Genomic DNA, 24,500 nt, shown 5'->3' with positions numbered 1-24,500 from the left:
TTTGGGGATGGCTCCGATGGGTTCGGACCTAATCCGATGCCTTTCCCTCTTTTCCCACTGCAGGTGACCGGCGGCAGCCGCGATGAGAGCTCCGGCCCTCGCCTGATGCCTCTCCTACTGATAAAAATGATCAACAAGTCTCGTGAGTCCCGTGGCGGGGTCCTGTCTCCCTCTTTCCAAGCTGTCCCAGGGGATTTGCTTTTGGAAATTTGGCTTTGGGGGTAGGATGCCGCTTTGCTGTGGTTCCAGCTGGGTGATGGAATATTGGAGCATCATGGGCAAGGTCATGGTGGGGAGGGTGGTTTTAGGGTCCTTGATCCTCTGGGCTTGGGCACCTGGTAGCCCTCGGGCTTTGCGGTAGAAAACTGGGATGGAGGCACCCGGAAAGAGAGAGGGAATGTGTTTGTGCAACCTTTGACGCACGGCGGGCAGGAGGGAACGGCACGGTGGCTTTTGCACCTGGAACAAACCCAACTGAGCTCCGTTTCGGAGCTGATCTCCTCAGGGGCACCATGCCAGCCAGGCCCCCACTGTGCCCTGGGGAGAGGCTTTGCCGGGGACGGTTCCAATGTCCTGGATCTACCAGGATATCCCTGGGGGGTGCAGGTCCCCAGCATCTGATCATCCAAACCCTGGGTACTGGCCTGATGGTGTTTTTCTTCTTCCCCACCCCTGCTCTCTGGGCACGCAGGAGGGAAGATACTCGGGGTGCTGGCGCTGTTTCTGGTGATGGTTTGGTACTCGATCTACCGGGAAGACAGGTACATACAGCTGTGAGTGGCTTTTATTCAAGTTTGAAGGACCTCCTGCCCTTTCCTTTGCTCTTGGGAGGTGGCATCCTCCCACCCGTCCCACACAGGGATGCCGTAGCATCCTCTCGCTGGATCCTGGGGAGCAGGGAGGTGGCAGCATCCTCAGCTGCTGCTGGACATGCCGAGGGGGATCCTCGAATCGTGTCCCCCCTCCTCCAGCGGTTGGGCTCTGCAGGGTTCCTTGCAAATGCTGGTGTTTTTCTGAGCCTGGGAGAAAAAGAAAACACCGCTCTCTTCCCAGTCCCAGCGGTGCTGATGGAGACGGGGAAAGCAAAGAGCATGAGGTCTATGTGCAGGGCAAGAGAGACCTCTTCTGATGCAAGGCTGCAAGCCCAGCACATAAGTAACCAAAGCCGAGCCGACCGTCCATCTGGCTGGCGATATTCCCCGGCTTGAATCCCACCGTGGTGGTGCCGGAGCCACCTTTGCCGGGAGGGGGAGACAGAGGAGCAGGCATCATTTATTTTTCTTCTTTTTAACCTTTTCCCTCACAGCTTTTATTTCCCTGTGCAAGAAAACAAGACGATGTGTCCCCTTGGGGAGGTGGAAAAGAAAGCGGCGCAGCTCATCGGGAAGTGAGTATCGGGGTTGGGAGCAAGGAGGGGGGACGCGGAGCCAGGAAACCCCCCCGGTGCCGCCGCTCCATCCCAGTCTCACCGGCCCTTTGCTCCTCGGCAGCTACACGAGGGACCACCCGCTCTTCTTGCAGCTGAAGGACTATTTTTGGGAGAAGACGCCGTCGCTCTACGAGCTGCCCTACGGCACCAAAGGAAGCGGTAGGACTTGGCAGCGCTCGCCGTGGGTTTCCTTCTGTCCATCTGTCCTGCTGCTGGTCCCCAGGGGTTTCAGCTTCCCTCTTATTAAAAACATCTGCAGGTTGATTCTTTTTTTTTGGGGGGGGGGGGGGGGACACGACACTATTTTCTTTTCTTTTCTTTTCGTTTTTTTTTCCCTCCCTAGCAAGTTGTTTGCTTGATTTTTTAGAGCTTGCTTCACGTATGTGCTTGCCCTGGCTGCAGGTGGTCCCTACAAAAGGGTTTAGGGTGGACCCCAGCCAAGGATTATCAACCCGGAGCTGGGATTAAGGGAGATCTGGCAGGGATGGGGCAGCCCCCAGGAGCTGCCTTCCTCACCTTCTCCTCGCCCTTGCTTTGCAGAAGACGTCCTCCTGCGCTTGCTGTCCATCACTCACTACTCCCTGCCCCAGAGCATCCAGAGGTAACACTGGGGAGGGGTTTGGGGCTTCTCTGTCTTTCTCTTCATTGTTGTTCTCTTGGCGGGGTGGAAATTTGCACATTGTGGGCCCAGGATTTGGCAAAACGAACCTCTGGAACCCAGGGAAGGCGGATGGAGGATGGGAAGCTTTGTAGAGTGGACAATGTGGGGGTAAACTCCCTCCTTGGGGGCTAAACCCCCCTTGGTTTAGGGCAGGTCTTGTTGAGATGGGGCTTTTCTCTCGCAGCCTGAAGTGCCGGAGGTGCGCGGTGGTGGGCAATGGCCACCGGCTCCGCAACAGCTCCATGGGGGAGACCATCAACACATACGACGTTGTCATCAGGTACAGCCCTCGGTCTGTCCCACTGATCCCTCCCTGGTGCCATCTGCAGATGGGGTTGATGCCTGTAATGTCCCTGTGTCCCTCCCCAAGGTTGAACAACGCCCCGGTCCACGGTTATGAGCAGGACGTGGGCTCCAAGACCACTATGCGCCTCTTCTACCCAGAGTCAGCCCACTTCAACCCCAGGACGGAGAACAACCCTGACACGTTGCTGGTGCTGGTGCCCTTCAAGCCCATGGACTTCCAGTGGATGGAGGCCATCCTCAACGACAAGAAGAGGGTAAATGTGGTGGGGAACTGGGTCCAACCTCTCCCCAGCTGCTTCAGGGCCCAACCCTCATCCCATCCCACTCAAGGGACCTACCTCTCTTATTGGGACACCACTGGACATCTCCATCCTCTTCTAGGTTCGGAAAGGGTTTTGGAAACAGCCCCCGTTGATCTGGGATGCCAACCCTGAGCAAGTGCGCATCCTCAACCCTTATTACATGGAAGTAACTGCTGCTAAACTGCTCAACCTCCCCATGAAGCAACCACGAAAGGTCAAACAGGTAAGGGGTGGGGGTGGCTGGCACCCAGGTCCCCGCAGCCATCACCGTGCAGCTTACTGAAAGCCTAAGGCTCTTTTCATGTCTTCTCCTCCCCTCTCTCCCTCCAGAAGCCCACCACGGGGTTGTTGGCCATCACCTTGGCACTACACTTCTGCGACCTGGTGCACATTGCGGGCTTTGGCTACCCCGATTCGGCCAACAAGAAACAGACCATTCACTACTACGAGCAGATCACGCTCAAGTCCATGGCGGTAAGTATCTACCCCCACTTTTTGTCTATGTTTCTCCCAGTTTTTCGCCCAGGATGGGACATTGCAGGTCAGGAGAGCAGCACCCTGCTCCCTTTCGTGATTCTGAATGGTTTGGGAGGCTCTCCCCATGGCCATCCTTCGCCCCCCATCATGGGTGTGTGATCCACCTTTGGATGGTCATCATCCGACTTCTGCCTGTAGACCAACATCTTTATAGTTGTGGTGGAGAGTTGGATCTGGTTTATGTGTGAGCAGAAGGGCTCAGGGCCAGAGCGCTTGGGCGGGGTCATGTCCCTCCTTTTGGGGGCCTCCTCACTTCAGGTAGGGTCAACTCAACATTGGTGGGGTGGACAAGGTGGAGGGCTGGGAGGGGGCAAAAGGGGTGGCATACCCTTGCCAGACGCCAGTGTCACCCCCTCCTCCCTGTCCTGCAGGCATCGGAGCACAATGTCTCTCACGAGGCGGTGGCCATCAAGCGGATGCTGGAGCTGGGTCTCGTCAAGAACCTCACCTACTTCTGAGGCCACGGGGGCTGCGCAGGGACAGCGTCCCCCACTGTGGAGAGGGGACACCACGCCGGCACGGCCACAACCGGCTGAGGGCAGAGCGTCCTGGCCACCGCCTGGCCCTGGGACTCTTGGAGCGAGTGGGGCCGGGACTGGGGGGGCCGCGCTGGACCGCGGGTCCCCTGGGGGTTGGGGGGCGCAGGGAGCCCCGTGGGGGCGGGCCCAGGCAGCGCGGCCCCCGCCTTTTCCTACCCATGCACTGAAGCTGCCAAGGACCTGGAGGAGGTTTTTGGGGTGGGGGGTCCTCCCTCCCAGCGGGCCTGGGGGGGTCCAAGGTGGGGGCAGGAGCCCTCGCCCTGGGTTTTCTCTTTCCGTTAATTCCCTCGTATTTGGACGAGGGCCCCGCCCAGGGGCCGATCTTGGGGGTCCCGGGATCCCCCCAGGGAGCAGGAGCCTTTGGGGGCCCACCTTGCCTCCTCCCTGCCCTGGTCCCCCCCCCAGTATTTAATTCTTCCCCCCCCCCTTTTTTTTTTAATTTTCTTTTTATTCGGCAGCCCTGTCCCGTGCCTTAGCGCTGGTGCGGGGGCTTGTCCCCGCAGTCCCCCCCCCCCTCAGCGGGGACACCCCGGGGTGCTTGGCCTCAGGGCCCTTTGGGAGGAAGTGGTTTAATTTAATAATTTAAATGCTTATTTATCGTGGAGCCTCCCCTGGGGCCTGTGTGCCACTAGTGGTGGGGACAAGTGGCCTCGGGTTGGGGGCTGGCAGGGTGCTCAGCTCCAGGGGGAGGGAGGTTTGGGGGTGACCCCCCCACCAAGGAGGGGTGACCGGTGCCTTCTCCCCCTGGTGCAGGGTCCCCTGTGGGGCTGGGGGTGCAGGGGGGGCTCCTGGGACCCGTGGATGAGGGTGTATGGGGTCCTGCTGGCACCCAATAAAGGTCCTGGTGAGGCTGGGCTGGCTGGGTGCTCCTGGGGGGGTGCACAGTGCCCCCACCCCATTGTGTCCCTGCACCATGTTCCTGTGTCCCCATGACCCTAAATGGAGCTGGTGCCCCTGTCCCTGTGTCCTCAGCCCAGGTCCCTGTGCCCGCGTGTCCACGTGTCCCCACAGGTGGCCCTTACCTGCCATGTCCCCGGGGTGACCCCCCATCTCCTGGCTCCCGCGGTGGGGGTCACGGGCCCCCGGCTGCCCTGTGCCTCGGTTTCCCTCTGCCACCGGGCACCCACTGCCTCCATGTCCCCCAAGTGGGGACCCTTCCCCTCACAGCCTCCCCACTCAGGGGACCCCAGGTCCACGCTGGGGCAAAGTGTCACCGGAGGAGCCGTTGTCCTGGCGGGGCGGCCACCAGCCCAGCCGTGCCACGAGAAACACCTCTTGTATTGACCGCGGCGCCACGCTCCCGCGATACAGCGCGGAGAGGCCCTTCCCGGGGCGGGTGGGGGTCCCCGTCCCACCGATGTCCCCCCCGCAAGCCACATCCCACGCTGCAGGACCCCCCCCACCCCCCCCCGAAACGGACTCTATAAGTATGGACACCGAACACCAAGGAGGAAGGGAAGGGGTTGGGGGGGCGAGGGAAGCGGAGGCGAGCGGCTGGGGGGGGGGGCGCGGGGGGTGCGTGGTTGGGCCGGGGGCTTCCCCAGCCCCGCAGAGGGGGGGACTCGGCGCGTCCTCGGCAGGGTTGTGCTTAGCATGTACCCGGAGGGGGGTGTGTGTGATGATGCTCAGCCGGTCCCCCCCATCCCGACCCCGCAGCCCCACTCTGGGGGTGTGGGGGGGTGGGATCCGGTCTCTTCCCACCGCAGCTCCCGGCGGGCGCGACTGTCCCGGCACGAAGCCACGGCGCCCGCGCGGAGGGTCCCGAGCGTCCCCGGAGGGGGGGGGGGGGCTCAAACGTGCGTCTGCATCCGCCTCTGCAGGGGCCGGCTGGGGTCCGAGTTTTGGGAAGAAGACTGGGAATGGTGGGAGGAGGAGGCGGAGGCCTTGCTGGCCTTGTCGAACTGCACGTAGCCGTCCTGCTTGCCGCTGCTGCTGATGCTGCTGTCGCACTGGGTGTCGAGGAAGGAGCTGCTGTCGCTCATGGAGCCCCGCTGGAACTCGCGCTCGCACAGCTCGATGGAGCTGCTGCCCATGCCCAGCACGAAGCGCTGGCTGTAGTCGTAGAGGCGGCTCTGCCCGCTCAAGGTGCTGTAGATGTTGGTGAAGGACATGCCGGTGGGCACCCGTTGCTTACTGGCAGGGCGCAGATCCGCCGGGCAGCCCGACAGCGAGATGGTGGGGGTGGAGTGGTGCTCCTTGAAGGTGTTCACACTGTAGTAGCCGTTGGTGGGGTCCTGTGAGGTGGGAAAGGATGGGGGAGGCTGGTTGGCGGTGCCCAGCCTTCGTGTGTGCCACCCACCCAGCTCATCTACCCATGCCATGCAAGAGGACGCCCTCAGCCACCCGGCCCCTCCTGCCCGCAGCATCAGATGCCACCAACACGTCCCGAATTGGGACAGAGGGTGCCCCTTTCACTCCACTCTCCTGGCACACACCTGGGCTGGGACCAGAAAACAACACCAGGGGGGTTACCAGAGCATCCCCCCCTGCGCAGGGACAGCCCTCGGGTACCGGCCACCCTTGGTGGCATCAGGGGACAAGGCAGAAGGACAGAAAGCCTGGAAGAAGCACTGCTGGGCAGGGGACAAGCTGGTCCTGCCCCCTAGTGGGCTGAGGGATGGGGGCTCAGCACCCTGGGGTGCCACCACCTCTTGCAGGGGTGACCTGGGGGACTTAGAGCCACATCTGCCCATGGGGCTGGGGACGGAGGGGGCCACGTCCCCAGGGTCCAGCTCACCTTCAGGTTCTGAAACTCCTTCTCCTCCTCCTTGAGCACCTCGAGCTGCTTCAGCACCGAGTCCTGCTGAAACTCCCCCCGGTCCATCTAGGAAAGGACACAGGTGGGAGTCAGCAGCCCCAGGCACCTGCTGTCCCCCCCCACCCCGGGGCTTTGTGGCCCCACGCCGCGTGGGGTGAGACCCCTGCCTGCCATCAGCCCCACGGCGTGGGGAAGTTGGTGGCCACAACTTGGATTAAAGGACTTGCTTGGGGCTGTTCCTGCGGAGCCGGGTGGCTGCCCACAAGCTGGGTTACACACTGGTTTTTCCCCCTCTGTGTAGGACTAAAAAGGGCCGGGCTGATGTGGCAAGTGAATTATTTAAATCTGCTGCAGCGAGTGGTGGGGCTGCACCACCCCTGCCCCAAGCAACCCCCAAAAATCTCATTTGTGTGTTGGTTTTTTTCCCTTTTTTTCTTTTCATCCTTTCCTCCTAAGCGGAACTTGGCCGCTAGCATCTGAAAATCCCAGCTAGGAGCTGGCATTACCACGGTGCTGTTATTAGCGTGAAAGCCTTGATTTAATTCCTATTTTTTTTCCCTTCCCCCGACCCCTCCGATGCTGGTTCCTCTCTCAAACGATTTGGGTCCTGGAGGCTTTGCCCACCCCGGCCCTGCCGGCGTGGCTGGGACTTGTGCTGGGCCAGCGGATCAGGAAGGGCTGGACGGGCTGGAGAAACTCATTTTGGGTTGATTTGAGTCAATTCTTGCTCCCGCTGCTCTGTCACAGACCCCTGGAGAAGGACGCTGCCGCCCCCACGTGCTGCCTTCACCCATCTCTCTCCACCTCATTAGTTTTCCTTTGAAGGCTGAATGTGATTGGGGGGGGGGGGCAAGGTACACATTAATTAGACCATGGCTTTAATTACCCTTCCTTCAGCAAGGTAGGGGTTGTGCAGAAGCGGAATAATTATCAACCAATTTCTTGGCTGCTTTTTTTATCTTCTCCAGTATCGATTGCTCACCTCCAGCCCGGTTTCTCTGCCCCGGCGCTGGCGTCTCGCGTCAGCCCCAGATCAGCCCCAAAATCCCCTTTTATTGCCCAACTTCTCTTCTCCTTTTTAAAATGGTAAGTGGTTGTGGAAATTCACCCTCCAGCACTTTCTGTTCATCTCGTGAAAGCCTTTGATATGGCTATTAAATGCAATAAATTAAAGTACCTGAGTTTTCCTAGGAATAAAAAAAGGCTGTAAGAGCCATTGATTTACCAGGATAAATACAGGTGTCACCGAGGATTAAATTCAGGGCAGCTAAAATGGTGCGTGGAGGGTTTTTATTTCTCTGCCGGCTCCACGCAAACCCCAGAGACACCCCAAGGCCCCTAAAGCGTCGCGGGGAAGGCTTGGGCTGGGGATGCATGGAGCTGCATGAAACCTATCAAAAGGGTTTCACAGGTCCTGGCTCAGAAAGAAAAGGAGAAACCACTCCTGGTTTTGGGAGTGGGTGATCCAGGTGGTCAGGGCCAGGGCCAGAGATGGAGAGGGGACAGTCCTGCTGGTGGCAAAACCTCCCTAGAATTAATAATTTGGGTTTGGTGGGGTGTTTTAAGTTATTTTATGGCACTTCTTGCAATGATGAATTGAGCGGTCCAGGCACGGGGATGCTCCTTCATCCCCGTGGGCACCCTGCTGTTCCCCGGGGCGGGCAGGGTGCCCCAGGTTTGGCTGCACCCCGGGGATTTGGGGGCTGCGAGCGTGGTCCCCAGAGCCCCGCTGGTGCTTGCAGTGACCCCCCCGCGCCATCAGAGGGCACCGGGGCCCCGCGCAAGACAAGCACGCGGGCCATAAAGCCCCGTCGCATCCCTTAATTTCCCATTCCCACGTTACAGCCGTTCATTAACACAACCTTTATTAAAGTTTGCGCGGTGGCTTAGCCCCGATGCGATCTCGCACTGTTAATTAGCGGGCGGCAGGGTGCTCGTTAGCTCGCCTTCGTCTTTGCCATCACTGGGTAAACACGAGTGAGCTAACGAATGTTAACAAAAGTTAACTCCATTACCAATATTAATGGGGATTACGAATGCGGAGGCAGCAGGAGAGAGAGGGAGAGAGGGAAATACATGAAAAAAGAGACCAGAAATGTCTGAGCACACAGCCAGGAGCCAACAAGGTGCTTATGGATGCTGGCATGGGCATGGGATGCTCCAGCTTCATGCACGGACTGTTTTCCAGAGCCGTGGTTTTCTCCAGCTGGGATACACCATGAACATGTTTTGGCCCTTGGGCCGCGTTGCTGCTGTGCAGATGGCTGGTGATAAAGCCACCCGTTAGAGCCACGTGCCCACCATTCCAAGGGCATGGCTTGATCTCAGGAACATTGTGCCGGAACTTTATCCTACTTGGCAGCGCCAGGCACCGGCAGCCTTTTCCATCCTGAGACCAGTGCACGTTGTGGCCGGGGATCCTGTTTGTGGTGTAAATCCATCCCCATTTCCCACACCCAAACCTCGCTGGTCTCTCCTGGACCAACACAGCTCAGGGATGTGATGAACCGCATCCATAACCACCAAAACTTCCTGCCTGTTTCCCCTGCTGCAAAAGAGCGACCCTCCCTGTTACGAAGCGTCCCATCAGCTTTGCTGCGTTGGCTCCTGTCATCAGGGGAGTACATCCCTATGAAGCAAAGTGATGTCTCAAGGTGACTCGAAGCAGGGAAATGGCGCTTAAATTATGAAAATATTGGCCAGCTCCAGCGCTGCGCCTCCTAATCCCTTGCCCGCTGGAGCACTCCCTCATTTAATGCCGCCAAATGAAGCCGCTTTCAGCCGGGATGTCGAATCCAACAGACCGGATATTAAATCCTTTGCTTTCATTAGCCGAGACAATATGTTTTATAAAACGCTGCTCCCTGCGGAGTCCCTGGCCGGGTCCCTGCGCATCCAACCAGACCTGGCAGGCTCGAGGGCGAGCCCCTCGCTCCCGGGAGGTGCTTCTCCCTCCCCTCGCACCCTGTCTAATTATAGCTTTTCCCGCTTGTTGGGTAATTGGATGCCACTCAGCAGCACTTTGAAACTCATGTGGGTCAAACTCTACCAGGGGCGAGGGATGTTGTTTAATCGATTCCCAAGACAGCGGTTTCCTCCGCTCCCAGTGGGGACCAGCTGCTGGTGAGGAAACAAGCACACAAATATCAAAACCCCGCTGGGATTTTGAGGGTTTTTCAGCCTCAAACACCAGCTCCTGCCTCGACTGTCCGGCAACGTGAGCTTCCACCGAGCGCCCGTGCTGCCCATCCCAGCGCCCGTGCTGCCCATCCCAGCGCCCCAGCTGAAGCTGCATCGCCTCGTACCACCTCTCCCCAGAAAATGTTGGGTTTTGGATGGACAAAGGAGTGATGGAGCGATGCCAGCAGCCTGCGGTATCTCCTGCCATCCTTCTCGCATCCTTCCTTTCCTGGGAGCTTGCTGGGGCCAACACCAGCGTCTCCATGCTCATACAGCACCTGGCTCAATGGACCCCAGCACCAATTACCCCTAAAAGTGTTACCTGCCGTGAGCGAGCTCAGTCCTGGGCGATGCCATCTGGTAGATGTCCAAACCCCGTGGTGGCCCAGCTCCCCCATGACCCCACAAAGCCCGAGCCATGAGCTGCAAAGGTCCCCAACATTTTCACGATCATTTTTTACATGGTGGGTCTTCTTATCCCTGGCTTGGACTGGGCACTTGGAGCATTTTTCGGGGAGAAAGGCAGAGAAAATGATGCCGGGACAGCTGGGCTGTGGGTAAAAATGAGCCCCGTCCTGAATTTCACCACTGCTTTTTGCATTTTTCCTCTTCTGTGGAGATCTGAGCTGAGTTCCTGAGCAGAAAACGTGTCCGGTGTCGATCTGTGGGCTGTGAACTGGGAATATCTCTCAGAGCAGAGGGATGGGTTTTGGGACAGGGACAGGAAAGAAAGGTGAGCAAGGAAAAGACCATCAACTTGTCTACTGGATGCATTATTTTGACTGTTCTGCCCCAAATATGAACCAAAGGCAATGCCTGGGTCCAGCCGGCTGCACTGGACCCCGTTTGACTCGAGATGCTCTTGCCTGCTGGTTATTTTGGGATCATCTCTATCATGATTGCTCCTGGCAGTGGGGACGGCTCCTTTAGGATCATCAGCCCCATTTCACAGATGGGAAAACCGAGGCACAGAGTGCAATCAGCGGGAATAAACCCCAGCCATGATAACAGAGGAGGTTATGCCACGTCGGAGCTCACGATGCTCTTCAACCCCCTAATTGAAGGCCAGGCTTGGCTGAATCGGTGTGCTGATGTAGTGCACCCTGGCAGGAGAGAGAAAGCTGCTGTTGTGATGTATTTTTTCCAGGATGAGACCCTTTAATGGTCTCTTTTGCCTCCAGCCACTGGCTGCTGTTCTCTCCCTGGCCCCTGCGGGCTGGCAGCCTTTCCCCTGCCCTTAGGCAGCGCCTGGCAGAACAGCAAATGGGGGGGACGGCACTGAGACAATGTGAACATATGCAAATCAGACAGCATGACGCGTATCCTAAGGTGTTAATGAATTTATAGATGCATGAATAATTATTTGTGAAAAGTAGGGAGAGCTGTGGAGGTCACAGATGGCTGGAGAATAGCAAATGCAATAGGATTTAGGGGGGGGAATGAAGAGTCACGCCGGCACTCTGCAGCCAGAAATGCTCCGGCAGAGCAGAGACACGGTGGGAAAGCGAGGAGCAGAGGCACCATCCGTGGTGCCCGGGGTGGATCTTTGCTCCCAAAGCTTGGCAGGAGCCGGTCGGGCCACGCTGGACCTCAGGGGCTTGGGCAAGGGTCTGGGCTGGGGAGTGAAAAGGCTGATGCGAAGCAGCAAGGTGCGAGCGGAGGGGAGCTGGTTGCCAGCGTGGCCCGCTTTTTGTTAACATCTGCATTAATGAGCTCTCCGTGCGAGCACCCAGCATGTTAATGAAATTCGCAGTTGATATTAAACTGCGAGGTGTTATGAACATTGTTGAGGGCAAGAGGATCATTTCAAGGGATCATTTCAGCCCATAAAGAAGTTTAGGGAGGGCAAAGGAAGAAGCAGGGAGGAAATAATGCTGGTGCAGGGAGGAAATAATGCTGGTGCAGGGAGGAGGGAGAGCAGGAAAGTCCTGGGGTGAGGGTGGGGAGAGAGCAAGGGGTGCTGTGCATTGCCCCCCTGCTCCTGCCAGGGAGGTCTCATCACTGCTCGTTAGCAAGGATGATTTCTTTTTTTAACTTACTCCAACATTTCATTGCCGAATTTGGAACCTCTTATTAGGAATCTTCAGCCGGAGAAGGATCGAACCGGCTGTTGGAAACAGTGAGGAGGGGGATGGAAGAGGGCAGGGACCCCCAGGACCTCCAAGGAGAGAAAAAAATTGTGAAGTATTTACTGGGAATGCTCTTGCCGAGGGCAGAAGAGGATGGGGAGGCTCCAGTCCAGGCAGGGGAGGGGGTTTTGATGTCTTCTCCCTGCCAGGTAGGATGTCCCAACCGGTGCCAAATCTGCCCAGCATCAGGGTCAGAGACTCTGGACCATCTTGTCCAACCTCTTGGAGCGCTTTCATCCGCCAGTGTTATTTCCAGCTGATGTATCTTCAGGGAAAGTGCCTGGATTTGGCCAGAAGAGGGGGAGAATCACCTTCTCCTGGTCCAGCAGCCAGAATCTTGCATTCTGTCATGTTATATCCGAAAGTGCTCGACTTTGCCTACCTTGTTCAGACTTAAATAGCTGCTTTACACCATGCTGTAACCAAACCACCTCTCAGAACTCTTGCTGATAAGCTAAAACACACGAGCTCTGTAAACCCCTTCTTGTAAGGCTTTTTTTCCCTGGCGATCAAATAGATGTTGTCATTTTTTTTCTGCACCATTTCCATCCATCCAGCATCCTCATTGGAATGTGCACAGCTCCGCTCCGCCCTGCTCCAGTACCGAGCTCATCAAGGGCACACATTAATGTGAAATCACCTTCTGGCTCTGGCAAATAATCTTGCAAGGTCCTGTGCCTTCCATGACCATCCTCTTCCTTATGTACTCATCAGTGGTACGTGTTCCTTGTCTGTCTCCTTTGCCGAGGCTCCCTGCGTGCTTACAGCTCGGTGGGTAGCGTCTTGAGCAGCATTTGGGCTATCTCAGCCCCTCCTTTGGAAGCCAGATCTGGGCTTGGTACTGTTGATCACTGTCCAATACAGATGGTGGTGCAGGGCCCTACGGAGAGGAAGCTCCAAGCCAGAGTCCCAGCTCCTCTGTCCTTCCACCGAGTGAAGCCTTGCAAACCTCACCATGGATTTGCAGACTCCTCAGGCTGCTTTTTTCTCACCTTTTGCGGTCGTGCAGCCTTCTGCGGCTCCCCTTTTCTTGCCATTTGTTCGACTTGTATTTGTCACGCAGGACATGACACCAGCAAGCAAAAGCAAAGGCAAATTAGGGCTGAGACACAGCGAACGGTGGTGACACCAGCGAGAGGAGCAGCCCACGGCTGGGCTGCAGGGATGCGTTGGTCCATGGGCTGAAGCTGAATTTCCTGGGCTCTCAACCACCAGCATCTCACCCTGCCCATGTGTTTGGGTCCCCTCGGGCCTCAAGAAGGTGACACTTCCCAGGTTGTGACAGCCCCAGGTCCAGGCTGGCCCCACACCCCTGGCGTCAGCAATCTGCAACCAACTGTGTGCACAGACATTATTTTTGCAGCTATAACTCTCTAAAGTGCGTCCAGGAGAGCGCCGTTCTCGCTGGCTAATTAGCTTATTATTATATTGTGCTCACCTATGGCGTGTCTACTTGCAGTTTGCACCACGTGAGGTGGCAAATTTGCTTTGCAATTAGCCCGGCGGGCAGCTGGGCTACTGCAATAAACCTCTCCCAGCTCTCCCTCCTCATTAGCAAAGTTTCACTCGAGGAGCTTTTATGGCAAGAGAATGTGTATCTCAAGAGCAAGATTTTTGGAAGAGCATCCTTGCCTTGAGTGGGGATTACGGCACTGAACTACATGTGCCTGGGCTCATTACCATCAAACACTTACCCAGAGTAATTGCTTACGGGGGGAAGAAGTAAATCCTTACCATCAGCTGCTTGATGGTCGGGTGCTCCTCCGTCTCCCTGCCTGAGGCCGGCTCCTTGTGCACGATCTCCACACGGATATCGTTCTTGGCAGAAACCACACCTTTCAGATCTGGGCAAAGAACGAGAGGGAGAAGGGGTTAGTTGACAACAATTGTCGAGCATCCTTGGGGACCTGACTGATTGCCGTGGATGTCCAGCAGGAAAATTAACCCTGGCTCAGCAAGTGCATCCAAGAAGTGGGGGAGCAATATTTGCATTGCCATAAGGTAAACCTTCACCTCTGGGGAGCTCAGGTTCCTATTTTAACTCCTTGGGGAGCTTGGTTGGTCTCTGCCACACTCACGGAGCTGTTGACAGGAGCTGGGGCTGCAGAAGGGCTGCTCAAACAGATGGTGGGCTCCTTCTCCAGACTGCGTATGCTGGGGGAGCACGTGAAATACTGCTCCTGAGGGACGTACCAGGTCTTCCTGGGCACTGGGAAGCCCCTGAGAAAAGCCTTCCCCAGGTTTGGGGTGCAGGTACGTATGGACAAGGCCAAGCAACGAACAAAGATATAGCCAGGGCTTTGGGAACCACAAAATCATCCCTGGCTGCTGCTCCAAGCAGCCTGTTTTCATACAGGGCAGACAGAAACGTTTCTGGAGAGACTCTCTGCCTTCCCTGAAGGTGTCAGGCGTGCTTTGAAGAAGTCATTTTAGCAAAATTAAGCCAAAGACACCAGGCAGCAGGAGCAGAAACGGCCAGGCGAATGCGAGATGAAAAGCCGAGATGGAAGCAAATCTGAACAGCGAGATCTAAACAGCTTTGAAGCCAGGCTCCAGCCCACGATCTGGCTTTCACCTCCCAGGATGGCTGCGCCAACCCTCCCGGACCCAAAACCGCCCTGAACCCCTGGGCTCAATAGATCTACCTCCAGCTGGAGGAACTGCCAGCGCCCTGCACTGACTCAGTCCAGCAGAGGCTGGGGAGTCGGTGATTTTATCTGTAAAGCAAACTGAATCATGCCATTGAGACCGGCTTGAAGCTCCATCCTTGAATTAATCTGCCTCAGCATCCGGTGGCCTCGATATCTGCAGCCCCGCTGTCAGCCACAGACATCTCCGAGTCTTGGGGTACAAGGCAAAGGGTTTTGCTGGGAAGTTACTACTGCTTTTCTTTCCTTTTTTTTTTTTCCTGTTGGGATCATGTTCCTGGTGATGGAGCCTCTGTTTTTAATCACAAGGAAAAGCTAATTACTGTCTTGCACATCCTGTCCCAGGAGTGTTCCCCCTTAAATAACTCTGGGCCGTTAAGTCACTGAAGATACAACAACAGATGTGCAGTAAACTCTGGTTTTTTTTTCCTTTTCCAGGTAAGAAATGGCCTCCAGGCTCAGTGTGTCTGTGCCCAGCACTGGCTTTTGCTGCATCTCCCCAAAGCACGGCCAGGAATTGCCTCCCCTGGTGACATTAGCTGCGGTCGGTGGCCAGGGGCAGCCATCATGAGATGCCTTCTCCAGAGTCACCGTTGGGTCACCTTGTCCCCTCCGCCAGGAGCCATGCGGAGCCACCCCCGCAGCCTGACGGCGGGATTCGTTTGCAGGCTGTTGTTTTAAATGATGCAGCAACATCCCGGTATTTGTCCTGGGAGAGGCATCTGCAGTCATCCTGGTAGGAAGAGTCCCTCCTGATATCCAAGTGCTCTGCTGGTCCCGTCACTCCTGAGCTGATCTCTGTAGTACCTCTGCTGATTTCACACCACTAACCGTGGTGAAAGTCCCTCCCTCACCTTCTCAGCCTGGTGTTTCTTCCTACCTGCAGCTGGAGATAGCTGCCACAGCATCCGCTTTGCATTAGCACCTGCACAATTGGGATAAAACCCCTTTGCCCTGGGACAGCCAAGTCCTTCCCCACAGGGTTTGGCATCCTGAGTGTCCCTTGGGGGCTGGTTTAGCTGCTGATGCTCCCAGCTCCCCCCAGAATCAGGGAGGAATCCTGTTTGGGCAGCTCCAGGTGGCTTTTGGAGCCATGTGATGGGGGACCAAGTGGCCCCACAGCCACCAGCACCCCAGCCTACCCCCAGGATTTGCTTCGTTAGCATCATGGCATCCCGCTCCTCTCGAGCATCAGCCCTGGTGAGCACCCAGCAAAGCATCTGTTACCAAACTGGTGTCTCCAGTTGGATCCAGCTCCCTGGGAAAGGTTGAGCTGTTCTTCCTCCTATTTCACTCTGGGGAGGGAAGGGAGATGGGGCAGGGCATCTTTGCTGATCTCTTGGATGATCTTTTCATGCTCGCTTGCTCTGATCTCAAAGCGAAGTAGCGAAGAAGCCCCGTGGGACCCACTCTCCGGTCCAGGTATGCTGTAGGCCCTTCCCCAGGACACGGGAGCCGTGGACTCTGCAGGATCCTGCACTACAGGAGGTGCCGATGAACAGCAGTGGTGCACGGAATACACTGCGAAGATGCTCGGATCCAGCAGCTCGTTGCATATAAGAAACTAAGAAGTCCTTTCTAAGTAGGAAAGCGCTGGAAACACCATGGAGAAAAGGGACTTCGAACACTGCTGTGCCACCACATCCCCAGTACCTGCTTCCCAGCACGTATCCTCCCCCATCCCTAGGGAGGAAAACACCTCTTATTCCTGATTTACCACTGGGAATCCAAGGGCAGAATCACTCAAGGCATTTGGGTGGGATGGAGTTGTCCTGTCTTGGAAGAACAAGCCCTACTTCTTCCCCAAATTGCCCCCCCACTTCCAGCTTGCGAGGGACTCTAAAACCTGGCACTTGTGCCACGTCTTTGATCTGTTGTCACAGCATTAGTGTTACATAGTGTGTCCTGTAAAGAACCCCGCACCATCTGGTTGCATCAAATAAGAGGAAGATAATGAACCACATGCTCTCCCCGGCTCCAAACGAGGTGTGGGGAAAGCGTGGCCAATTTGGTCCGACCATTGACATGGTAACACGGCTTGGCCCCTGCTCTCTTCAGGTGCTGGGTGATCTCCGCAGTATTGAACCGATCCAATCTTGGGTCCCATCCATCAGCAATCCTTCCCCAAAAAGCAAGATTAATGACTGCCCCCCATTTCATTTGTTAATACTTGCTAATGGAGGCTGCAAGAGTTAAAAAAAAAACACGGGATAAACCAGGGAGAGGCGTCATTATCGCTCTTAAAATTAAACACATTTCTGCTGCGGGAGGCCGTGCGTTCATACCCAAATCCAGGAGGAGCCCAGAGTCTTTGATTGCTTTTGCAAACGATCAAGAGAAACAGGGGGAAAATAAGCAGAAAAGAGAAGTGACTGGGTTTCCTGGCACAGGCACAGAGAGCTTGGCGTCCCCTGAGCCGGGAGCACCGCCGAGTGTCTCCTCTTCTCCCCCGTGGCCTGAGATGCTCTAGACAATCACGCTCTTCTCCCTCCTGGTTTAATGTCTTTTCATTTAGCCAACAATCCTCCTTTCATTTCCTGGTGTTTTTTTAATGAAGCAGCACCATGCCACGCTGTTCATCCCTCCTTCTCCTCTACCTGCATCTCTAATGCTGCTTTAACGTGTATTCCCACCGCAGCCAGGCTTCAAAACCCACGTGTCCCACGTAAAACCCCTCAGCTGGCTCTAATTTCCCACTTGGAAACACACATTTTACATTGAGAAAATGGACTTGAACCAGAAGCAGAACAGAGAGCACGAACCAAGGAGGGTTTTTAAGCACTGACATGGCACAGTGTGGATGCTTCTCGCTCTTGGACATCAGGATTTCTCCAAGGGAGGGATTAAAAGCAGGTCCCTTTGCCCCCAGGACACCCCTGCTCACCTCCCGAGCTGCTGGTGCTGCTAACAGCGATTAGTGTTCACCCTGCTGTGTTTTCCCACATGCTCCAAAACCCTTTCCTTTTCCCCCAGGGCTGCCTTTAGTGACGTTGACCATTTGGTGGACCAACATGAGGAGCAGATTGAGCTGGTGCCGCATCAGTAAATTCAACCTCTAGTTTCTTTCCAACCCACCCTACCCACCCCCCACCCAGGTTTCCACCCCAGCCCTGCCCGAAGGGGTGCAATGGGGTGAGGGGAGACACTTACTCCTCTGGGAGCGGGCGCAGCAGAAGGCAACGATGGTGGCCATCAGCACCAGGAACGCCACGCCGGCCCCCACAGCCACTCCGATGATCACTGCCATCGGCACTGACTCTGCAAGAGGAAGAAGAGGGAGCATGAAGCCAGGATGAAGGTTGGAGAGGTGGCTTTCACCCAAGGGACCCACCCCCGGCTACTGGAAAGCGGCTTGGTGATGAGCCTGGGGAGGGTTTTGGGGCCAAATGGACCTCCTTCCCTGCTCCCTTGTTCCTGTGCGGGTGACACCGGCATGGGCTGCCCATGGGACACTGGCACGCGCTGCAATTTGTGCAAGCCCTGACCTCTCTGTGCCTCAGTTTCCCCTGGGAGGGAGAGAAGAGGAGGGAGCCAGAAGAGCGGGCTAACAACTGCTCTCGATAGCACCCTGCAGGCTAATGAATGAGGGTCTCTAAAGGATGAGAAGTGCAAAAGGCGGCGGTGTGTTAGTATTATTAAGAAAAGAAAGGGCATCAGAGTAGGCTGGGAGAAAGGTTGGAGCCAGGATGGAGGGATGGAGTCGGGGACAAGCCTGCCTGCGAGGTGGTGGCTCAGCTGTCTTAGCTGGCGCTGGTAAGTGTATGTGGATGAATGAACCCAAGAGCTGTCATTCACAGCCCTGCCTGTTTTACAGCCCAATCTTCTGCCTTCTCTCTTGGCTTATCCCTCTGGAGGGTGCTCCAAGGACTGGGACTGTGCCGGGGACAGCAGAGCCCAGGCGGTTGTGGGGGTCAGGGGCTGTGGGGTGGGATGTGTGTGCCGGGGTCTGCGGGGGCAGCCCGGGGGAGCAGAGCTCGCCACAGAGCAGAGGTTAGGCACTCCCGTCCTTCTGCCTACAATAACTTTATAGTCGGGTTCCCGGCGGGGATTTCGGACTGCAGCTCAGCCAGCGAAGCTGATTTATTTGCACGGATCCAGGCGAGGTGCAGGGAGGGTGGAATATGAAATCACATTTATGGTGAGAGGGTCAGATTTGCAGCCCAGGAGCCTTGTTATCTCCCTGCTCAGTTCCTCCGGTCCCTCAAAGCACAGCTCCTGCTTAACGGCGAGTGTTGGGTTGGTGCCTGCTCTCTGGGTTATTGCCAGGCAGCGCTCCCACTCGCAGGACAACCACCTGTGGGTACCACAAACTGCCTTCATTGGCCGGGATGATAAACTGCATCCTGAAGAGCCTCTCACCAAAAGCAGCAGATATCTGTAGGTCCCCACAGCTGTTCTTCCTATGCATCCTGTAGGCTCTTGTGAACCTACAGTGGGCCAAAAGAGGGGGAACCCTTTCCAGGATGGCCGGCTAAGCCAGGTGAGTGTGGCCTCACCACCTTCCTGCACACCTCCAACAGGTGTTGTCTCCTTGGGGCCTCTACCTTGGGAATGTATGGAATGGATTTAGGGAAAAATAGATGCAGAGAGGTGGTCCTCTTTCCTCCTCGCGTGTGCAGATGAATGCTGCTGGGGACATGCATGGGGACACACGGGTGATCTAGCTGAGAAGCAGAGCCTGGCAGCCTGATGGCTGACACTTGACGAGGTGATAAGTAAACCATTTCTCATTGTCCCCTGGCATGGAGCTGGTGTTGATCATGTATTTCATCCTGGACCTGAGATCACAGAACCTGCCTGTGTCTTACTACCTCCCTAAAGTCCTTACTGGTGGGACTGGGAGGAGTCATAATTCCACCAACAACTTTCCTGTGTAGTCAGCAAAGGGTTTCTTCATCGTTATATATCCCAGCTGGGGCAGGGGAGCTATAAAAGCACATTTGTGTTATCCTTTAGCAGTGGCCATGGAGTCTCGTGGGTCCTGAGCCCTACTTTGAGAAACACAGGGTGATAAAAAAATGGTGCTGGTTGAGTTTAGCCTCTTCAGCTCACATTTGATCTAAAAAGAGCCTTTAATCTTCCCTGCTTGGCTTGTTGTTTCAAGAGATTCGGTAGCGGTTTGTGCTGATGCTTTTCAGTTTCGGACCTGCTCATGAATTTTCTGCCTGGGCGTGCTGGTCCCTTGATGTGTCACTTGTCGCTCAAGCTGGGCCACTGGTGACATGAGTTACTTCTGAGTAGACCACCAAACCTGCCGAGAATGCTCACCACTGCGGTGCAGGAATTCCCCTGAGGTGAAAAGGCAAGTCCCCCAAGTGCTCTGCAGCCTTGAGCGGGAGCTGGTTCTAGCTGCACCAAGGAGCTCATCCTAAACCCAGCATCCTCCAACACACCAGCTGAGCCACAGCAAGAAGAAATAGGGATTTTCTTCTCTGGGTAGCTTGAGGCCACCTGCTAGGGATGTGTTCCTGCCAATGGTGGTAACTCCTTGTGGGATTTTTGCAAGTGCTTGGATCTCCCAGAGGACCATGGAGCCAAAGGGTGAAGAGACAGGACATCGAGGTCCCCTGAGGTCTCAGCTTTGGGGCAGTGGGATCTGTGATACAGAGCTGAGTGAGAAGCAGGTAGTGATGGTGAATGATGATTATGATGATGGAGGTTGAAGATGATGGAGGATCATGCAGGGAATGGGGTGGGGAAAGTGCCTGGGGCTCTCCTGGGTTGCAAAAAAAATGTGACTGCAAAGGGGCAGTGACAGGGACCAGCGCTGGGATGGTAAATTGTGTCCCAAAGACAAGGGCGAGCTGACGAGGAGCAGTTTGCTGGCTACTTTGCAGGCTACGTGCTCCCCCTGTGAGCCCCGAGAGGATGAGGCAGCACATCCTGCAGCATCTGCCCAAATATCCTTTTGGCCCTGCTCTGGCCGTGATAGACGCTGGCGAGCACTCTCCTGGGATGCTGAGACGAGCTGATGTCTGCAAACAACCCTGGAAACTTCTACTTCTCCCTCTTTTTTGCCCCATAATAGCGCTTGAGTGGTCCCTCTCACAGCACTTTAAAATGTGGCTGTGTAATATTATCCTCCTCTCTGTCTGGGGAGCTGGGGCACAGAAAGGCAGCGTTGGTTTGCAGAGCGGGTCAGTGGCAGAGCGGGGACTGGACCGCTCCGGCTTCCCAGCCCGTGCCCCAGTCCCTGCCCTGCAGCTTCCCTACGCCCCTTCCTGCCCTGCCGGCCCTGCTGGAAAGCCGCCGGGCCAGGAGGAGGACGTCGAGTCCTCGGGTGTGGTAACGGCTGGGGACAATTCGCATTCACCGTCAGCTCATGATTTCCATACCTGCTTGAATACCAGCTCCTGATTTCATTTCCGTACCTGTTTGAAAATAAAGCAAGTGTCCACAGCCTTGCACAGCCCAAGCGCACACGTCAGTCTTCCTGAGCGCTCAGCCCTCTGCTCCGATCCCTGCTCCGAGCGCAGGGATAGCCCCATGAAGGGGATGTCCTCTGCCACCCTATGGCGTCCCCCTGCCCAGGGCAGGGATGTTCCCTGGCCTCGCCCTAGCAGGGATGCTCGGATCTCAGATGCGGAGCCGGCTGTGGAGTTGGATGCTGCGTTGCCAGCTCCGACCCGGCTGGGCTGCCCGGCCACCCTCCGCCGGGACCCAGCCCTGCCGCTGAGCGCTCCCGCTGGCTGGCAGACGACCTGGAAAAACCACTGGCTCTGTTTGCATTGGAAGAAGCCCAAGGCTAATTTTAAGGGGTTCATTTAGCTCTGATTTAATCTGGACGGCAGCCTCGCCTATAAATCACGGCTTAATGAGAACAATCCACCTGCCTGCCCTGGCATTTAATAAAATAGAAGAGAACTGGAGTCCCTCCAGGAGCCAAGTGTTCCTCACAAAAGCCATCTCCCTCCCTTGCTATGGAGAGCCCCGAGAGTGGAAATCCCCTGGCCATCCCTTGAGAGTGGCTCGAGGTGCCTTTGAGGCTGGGTGGGTAAGCCCAGCCCTGCAAAACATGTGCTGGCATCGTGGCTGGTGGCCAGGGTGGAGGGCTGCCACCAGCCCAAACGCCTTCCTCCCACTCACTCCCATCATCGTGGAGCAGTGGGGTCTGGTAGGAGCAGCCGTTCCTGTTCCTCTAAAATTATAAATGATCCTCCAGCCAGTGGCAGTGGCATCAGCTTGTGCCGTGGGGCAGAGAGCGAGGGGTGCAGGACCGGCCTGTGCCCTCCAACCTCAGCAGGACCAGCAAAGTGGGGCAATACTGTATCAAGCAGAGACTTTGCAGGGCTTGTCCCACGTCCCTCTGCCAGGACCAGGCACCCCAAGGATGCAATCCTACAGCCAGCATGGCGTTTTCACCACCCTTCCTACCTTCCTCTTTGACATCCCAAGAGCTTTTCTGAGCATCTCCTGCCTCTCACAGCATCTCCCCACTCTTACAGCCTGGCCAGGTGCTAATTCCCGCCGCCCAACAGCCCCCCCTGGCTCCTCGGTGATGCCCACCTTGCTCTTTGAGCCGGATGATCTCCGTGTCGGAGCCGAAGCTGTTCCAGGCGGTGCAGTTGTAAATGGTTTGGAAATCGGCCCGGACAATGTTGCTGATGGTAAGAGTGGAGATGACGCCTTCGTCCGTGCTGACCGTCTCTACTGTGTAGCGCCCAGAGGTCCCAGACTCCAGGACATTCTCCTTCCAGGACCAAGCCTGCCAAGCAAGAGAGGTGTCAGCCTGGGGCAGGTTTGCCCATCGTAGGGCACCCTGAGTTGCTCAAGGCACCCGTCGTGCCCCATGGGATGCTACTCACAATTCGGTCTGGTGGTGGGGTGCTGCGGATGAAGCACTTGATCTGCCCTTTCTGGCCATGCAGGGCGTGCTGCGTCTGGGTGCTGGAGATGATGGGTGGCCCTGCAAGAGAGAGGAGAGGGCTGCTGGCATCTTGCACGGGTGGCTGCAATACAAGGTACTGGTGGCAATGTGGGGAGTGTTAGCAGAGCCACGAAGGGACATCAGGGTCCTCTTTGAGGGGTAGGGATGGAGCAACAGCTCCCTTGCCTCCTGTGATGCAGGAGGACACAGAGTAGGGACCGTGCAGAAAACCAGCAGAGCCTTAAAGCCTTTACTTTAAGGCTCTGCTGGTTATCTGCAAAGCCCCTATAAAGCATCATGGTGTCCCCACCTCTGCTCCCACATCCCTGGTGACAGATGGTGATTAAATCACCCTGTGGAAATCTTGGTGGACCTGGCCATCTGAGAAGGGCTGTTTCTTCCACAAGGAAAGCAAAGCAAAAACCCAGCCCACCTGGTGTTCCTCTCCTGTGCTCTCCCAGATTTGTTAAGCAACCATCGCACTAATTGCTCCCCAGGGGCTTGAGGAAGAGGTAGGAGGGCAGAAGGAAGAACTGATGGACAGCTGCTACCTGCAAGCCACCTGCCAGGGACCTGCAATCAGCCTGCCCAACGTGGGGGAGAAATTTCTGCTGGAAAAAACCTTTGGACCCCATCAGCTGGGCTTTCTTGCACCATTTGGATGCTGAAGGAACCCAGCGTGGCTGGGAAAGGCTCTCCCTGAGTGACATGAGGCCGAACGCATTGGCTGAGCCAGCTTCTGAAGGGAAATGTCCTTGTCCTGCCTTCATGGACATCCTGAGTTGGGAGAAAAGGGGTTGGAGAGGAGAGCATGGCTTGGTGGGATCAGCATGTCCCCCACCCTTCCAACAGCCCCCTGAAGAGGGGATCACCCCATGGGAGCAGCATAAGAGCTGGGATCCTAATTGTTGTTTCTTAGCCTCCTTAATTAAAGCAGATTTGCATTTCTGTGAGTGTCTTGTTGCTGGCAGGAAAGAAAACAGCAGCAAGCCAGGCTGCAGGCAGCGAGCAGGCAGGCAGCGGGATGCAGGCAGCAGGATGCAGGGAAGAGGCAGGCACTGGCAGGTCTCCCCTCACCCCGTCTCAGCTCTTTTGGATGTTTACTCTGGGCTGTCATTCCTGTTTTTTTTTTTAACTGGATTTGTCAGAAAACCCAGCCCTGTGCTCATGCCCACCCATGCAGCCGTGTGGGGAGCAATGTGCAAACAGGCTGCAGACACCACCACCCGGTGGTGGGCTCTGTGGGCCACACAAAGTGGGAGACCTGCAACAGGAGTTGCTACAAGAGGCCAAAATACGGCTGGGGACACCCTCAGCGGGGTCTTGAGCCCGGGTCTCCGGGATGGCCAGAGTGGGACAGCTTGCTGTGCTCATGTTCCCTCTCATCGATCCATCCTTTGTGGATCTGAGAAACTTTTCCCTTTTTTGTTTCCTTTCCCCCCGCAGCTGAGGTGGTCCTCTAAGGAAAGTCTCAGGAACTTGGGGTAAAGTGGGAAGAAACAGATTTGCCTGAGTGTTCCTGGCTGATTCTCATCCAAATCGCTCATTTATGAATTTACAGAATGCACAAAAATATACCAAAATGCTAAATTCTTCACTCTCGTGCATTCATACGTACAATTGCCTATTGCAATTATCCCCATAACACCTCCCTGCACCAAACTTCCATACCTCCCAAAGAATTCCCATTAAGATACAACCTTGTTCTTCCTTACCCCTAATCCCCCAAGGTGAGATGCCCAGAAAACCAGCCCAGCGAAGCGCACTTCACTGACCAGCGACCAGAAACACGGGTCTGGCAGCTCAGAAGATCACTGCCGAAAGTGAGCCGCCGTCCAAATTGGTAATAGCAGAAACTGTGTGTGAAGGAGAAGGTCAGGACTTGTTTTGATGTAATGGTCATAGCTGTACGTTAGGGTAAAATTTGGTGCCCCTTTTTATCAGAAAAAGAAAAACAGAAGACATTTTGTTGTGGTTTTCTGGCCAAATGCTCTTCTTCAAGATGCTCCCAAGGCACGTATTCTCACTTATCCATCTCTGAAAGCCCATCTGTCAGAAGTGCTGGCCGGGATCTCAGGAGAGTTTGGTTGATTCCTTGCTTTGCCCTCCTTCAGGAGGATGCAAATGGCACCCTGCCCTCCTGA

General features: G+C 56.0%; 2 protein-coding genes across 3 annotated transcripts in view; one reads left to right on the top strand and one right to left on the bottom strand.

Moving 5' to 3' along the window:
• Window positions 1–105: 105 nt before the first annotated feature.
• ST3GAL4 (ST3 beta-galactoside alpha-2,3-sialyltransferase 4) lies at window positions 106–3,693 on the top strand. 2 transcript variants are annotated; one of them, XM_074162430.1, is made up of 10 exons: window positions 106–142; window positions 692–761; window positions 1,307–1,387; window positions 1,491–1,588; window positions 1,970–2,030; window positions 2,275–2,370; window positions 2,461–2,650; window positions 2,778–2,921; window positions 3,029–3,172; window positions 3,607–3,693. In XM_074162430.1, exons 1-10 carry the CDS (start codon window positions 106–108, stop codon window positions 3,691–3,693), a joined length of 1,008 nt encoding a protein of 335 aa, XP_074018531.1. The 2 variants fall into 2 exon arrangements, with proteins under 2 accessions (XP_074018531.1, XP_074018532.1); XM_074162431.1 differs by having other exon boundaries at window positions 127–142; window positions 692–773.
• Window positions 3,694–5,564: 1,871 nt separating this feature from the next.
• KIRREL3 (kirre like nephrin family adhesion molecule 3) overlaps window positions 5,565–24,500 on the bottom strand; it is a 130,491-nt gene continuing 111,555 nt past the window's right edge. The window contains exons 11-17 of the mRNA XM_074162283.1: window positions 22,295–22,395; window positions 21,996–22,194; window positions 20,825–20,860; window positions 17,640–17,747; window positions 13,576–13,685; window positions 6,512–6,598; window positions 5,565–6,008 (exon numbers count right to left, since the gene is read on the bottom strand). Of these exons, the coding sequence (XP_074018384.1) occupies window positions 5,565–6,008; window positions 6,512–6,598; window positions 13,576–13,685; window positions 17,640–17,747; window positions 20,825–20,860; window positions 21,996–22,194; window positions 22,295–22,395 (1,085 nt within the window). The remainder of the gene's footprint in view (window positions 6,009–6,511; window positions 6,599–13,575; window positions 13,686–17,639; window positions 17,748–20,824; window positions 20,861–21,995; window positions 22,195–22,294; window positions 22,396–24,500) is intronic.

This window comes from Numenius arquata, chromosome 22, assembly GCF_964106895.1.
Source record: "Numenius arquata chromosome 22, bNumArq3.hap1.1, whole genome shotgun sequence".
NCBI classification, from domain to species: domain Eukaryota; kingdom Metazoa; phylum Chordata; class Aves; order Charadriiformes; family Scolopacidae; genus Numenius; species Numenius arquata.
The sequence above is the reverse complement of the archived record's forward strand: the minus strand, read 5'-3'. Positions and strand labels throughout refer to the sequence as shown.

Coding starts and splice junctions, on each gene's coding strand:
- ST3GAL4 (XM_074162430.1), top strand. CDS start 106: ATGCCTCTCCTACTGATAAAAATGATCAACAAGTCTC. Junction 143..691: donor AAAAATGATCAACAAGTCTC/GTGAGTCCCGTG, acceptor CTGGGCACGCAG/GAGGGAAGATACTCGGGGTG. Junction 1,388..1,490: donor GCGGCGCAGCTCATCGGGAA/GTGAGTATCGGG, acceptor GCTCCTCGGCAG/CTACACGAGGGACCACCCGC.